Source organism: Cryptomeria japonica, chromosome 4 (genome assembly GCF_030272615.1).
Source record: "Cryptomeria japonica chromosome 4, Sugi_1.0, whole genome shotgun sequence".
In the NCBI taxonomy this organism is placed as follows: Eukaryota; Viridiplantae; Streptophyta; class Pinopsida; order Cupressales; family Cupressaceae; genus Cryptomeria; species Cryptomeria japonica.
The window spans coordinates 609486445-609490051 of record NC_081408.1 but is presented as its reverse complement, the minus strand read 5'-3'; the positions used below and the strand labels follow the sequence as shown (position 1 = coordinate 609490051).

General features: G+C 35.9%; 1 protein-coding gene across 1 annotated transcript; it reads right to left on the bottom strand.

Annotated features, from left to right (window-relative positions):
* Positions 1–709: 709 nt before the first annotated feature.
* Positions 710–2029, bottom strand: LOC131032148 (uncharacterized). Its single transcript, XM_057963076.2, has 2 exons — positions 1600–2029; positions 710–1485 (listed from the first exon to the last, which is right to left on the bottom strand). Exons 1-2 carry the CDS (start codon positions 1777–1779, stop codon positions 742–744), a joined length of 924 nt encoding a protein of 307 aa, XP_057819059.2. The 5' UTR covers positions 1780–2029; the 3' UTR covers positions 710–741.
* Between the last annotated feature and the right edge of the window lie 1578 nt (positions 2030–3607).

Sequence of the window (3607 nt, the reverse complement as noted above, 5' to 3'; positions counted from 1 at the left end):
AGGAATCCAAAAATAGATGTCCTCGTTATGGTTGTTTAGAAGTGGTGTCTTAATCTTCTCCATGAGTCAGTTCTATGACCATGGATATAATGATACACAACTATATTCCTTGACCCACAACCCTCATCTAGTGCACTATAATATTTTGTTATCTAAATTATTATGTTCTCTACTCTGTTGATTGTTAAAGATTAAGAATATTTAAAATACTTTGAACAAATCATTAATTCATAAGAATTACATTTGCCTCTATTAAGTCCATTGAAAACTTAACAAACTTTATAATCATAAAAACAACACAAAACAAAACTCTTCAACTATACAAATATTATAAAATAATTTAATACAAAGTTAAATTTCTTTTCAATATCATAAAATAAAATATTTATTTTATTTTTTAATATTTAAAAAATTATTAACTTTAAGAAATAAAAATTATTACTAAAACAAACATTTTTAAATATCAAAAATACAAATTTATATAACATAATTGTTTTTAAAATATTTTTTGTACTTTTAGAGAAGGTAGATTAAGAAGATCGAATCAATAGAAATCGCATTAAAATCTATTATGATTTGTAGATTTTGTGTTCTTGATTAGATATTATTTTATATGAAAAATAAAAAGCTCCATAACAAATTGCTCAAATAGTAGAATATGGAGGAATCAGGTAAAGATACCAAATAACAATTGCACTATTTTAGACGATCAATTTCCGGTCAAATCAGTGGAAGCATCTCTTAAAGGGCCGAAGCTATTTTGGCTCCAAAACAGACCTTTTGTACAGCGTGATAGCGATGTGTTAGTAAATCGCAGTCGTTTATTGCAAAATCGACAGTGTAAAATGCACGACTAACACACGTGTTAGTCAATCCGTACTGCCATTTTACAACCAGAATAGACGCGTCCCTCTTAAAGCTGGCCTGGAAAAAGCGGCCTATTCTCAAAAGCCCTGGTTGTATGAACTCGGAGACTCGAAAACCGATGGCATTATGCAACACCACTAGTATCACCCCAATGGCAATCGGGGCCAGCAAAAACATTGCACAGAAGAAGAAAACTGCCAACTTATAATACCCTTTCCTCAGTTGTAGAAATATGGCCAAGGAAAATGAAATCATCATGCTGTAGAGGGCCATTGATAAGATAGCTGCGACTACTGCCAAACTACGATAGCGACGGAAAGAGGTTGCGTAGGCTAGAAGGATTGCTGCTGCCATTGAAAAGCAAAATGCCAGCCAAACGAAGAATATAAAACTTTGGAAAGAAATCTCCGCGGACAGGGCCGTCTTGTCCTTGTCATGGTCTGGCAGGGTGAAAACCGCTTGAAATGTGACCGTTGCAATCAATATGGCACATACAGAAAGACTGTTGATTTTTGTCGAATACTTTTCATCACTTGGAAATGGCTTTGATGTTTCTCTGATCTGGTTTGCCGCCTCCAATCCTGTGATCCCATTCTTGCTGCTCAGGAACCACCAAATCTGCAGCAACATCAATGCGGTTTAATAATAAGGCTTATGCGAGTTCCATATAAAACCATACTGAAAGCAAAATAACTGGAAGTGAAGTTAAGAAAAAAAAAATGTTTTACGTACTGCAAAGTAGGGAGACAATGGTTCTTCTTCATACTTCTGATTTGCTATGTCTAGCGCAGTGTACCCATTCTTGTTAGCTTTATTAATTACCCTTGCGAAAGACACCAAATATCTTACAACACCCACTTTAGCATTTTCAACGGCGTAGTGGAGAGCAGTTTTACCGTCTTCATCTCTCATTTCAACAGTCTTCTGCAAAGTTGAGTATGCATCTCACAATATCCGTATGTCCATGTTGTGCTGCTAAGTGAAGTGCAGTCTGTTGCTTGATTTTATCCTTTGTAAACGAAGAAGAAGTATCACAATGCTAACAGCTTACGAGCAATGCTCTTCCTACACCCATGTAAGGCTGCAATATGCAGTGGTATCGTCCCCAAAAAGTAATCCGCTAGTTCGCACAGTTTAGGGGCTTTTTCTATCGATGTCTTAGCTACCTATGCAGGAAAAGAACACATACAACAATGGATGACTATGAGAGATAACTCTTGAAAGTACTTAGACATGCTTTAAAAAAAAATCTTAAAAAAATATTTTCTAAGTTGCATTCAATAGTACCATCTTCCTGATAGATCAAGGCGTGGTGCAAGCATGTCTGGCCGTCAAATCTTGCGTAGTAACGAGGATCTGTGTTTGGGTACAACATTTTGAGTGCATTTTGCGTAGTACTCTTGATTTGCTTCTTCATCTGATTGCGCTCTGACGTGTTGAAGAAGCCTTTCTACGAAGTTCGTACGGCCATGAAAGGCAGATACATGTAAAGCTGTGTCCCCTCCGTGGGTAACCTGTGCGCGAGAATGTTAATATTCCGCGTCTGCATCATCTCCTCCAGTGCTGCAACTTCGCCCGACACGGCTGCTTTGTACAGCTCTGTGCTCATTCTTTCCATTTAGCCAATGACACTGATTTACGGGCAATGTAAGAAAAGCTGACACTGATGTCAGACAAATGGTTTGTGTGTCCCCATTTAAACAGAAGTTTCTCTTCCTGTTCAAGCTCGTCTGTGGAAAAATAAAATGGGTAAATGCTGACTAGTTTAATGCCTTACGTTATTGACAAGGCATACAGGTACAATACAAAATTATCAATTGGTAAAAGAAATGTCGGACTATGAAAATTTGGCAAAAGGGTAAAGAAGATTCTTTTCAAATCCTGAAAAAATTAGGAGAGTATATAGGGGAAAGGACTCGGTAATTGAGCATGTACCAATTGTTGTGAGGGTTGTTGATACCTTTTGTTCCCAAAATTGAACAAATAAAATCTTTTGTTTGAAACAAAAAATATCAATTTTTGTTAGCAAATGTACCAACAGTTGTTAGGAAATGTACCAATAGTTGTTAAGAAATGTACTAATATTGTAAAAAGTAACCAACCAAGTGATGCCATGTCAGCTGCACAACTATTGGGGTCTCTTTTGCATGCCTATTGGTCTCACTTTTTTGTGGGGCTGTTTTGGACACCTTGGCAAAAAGCATGCTGATGTGGCATCATATTTGATGATGTGGCCCTGAAACCTTGGTTATAAGCAGGGGACTTGCCAAGTAAGCTGCTGTAAAAAAACGGAGTGATTTGAAATTTCCAATTAGGATTTTGAGAAGCGCGAAGTTAGGGTGCACAACTACTGGGTCCTTTCCCCTAATGGAATATTTTTTTGGTCATTTTTTTTAAAAAAATTCTAAAAGAGGAAGAAAATTAGCAGAAGAATAAAGAACTTTTCTATTTTCTATTTTTTTATATGTTAAATATATAAGAAAGTATAAGTTATTAAATATAATAAAATATTTTGTTTTGTTATCTTTTAAAAACATCTATTTTAAATCTTGTAACAACATTTAAAATTCAGCAATACTCTGTTTCATCTTCTCTACTGCTGCAATGTCAACATTTTCTTTCGCGTTTTGCTTTGTACAGCTCAGCTCTTGTGGTCATTATTTCCATTCAGCGTATTCAAAAGTATGTTCAGGCTGCTTTCTAGAGATTTGTGGTTATTGTTTCCATTCTCTCGCTAAAG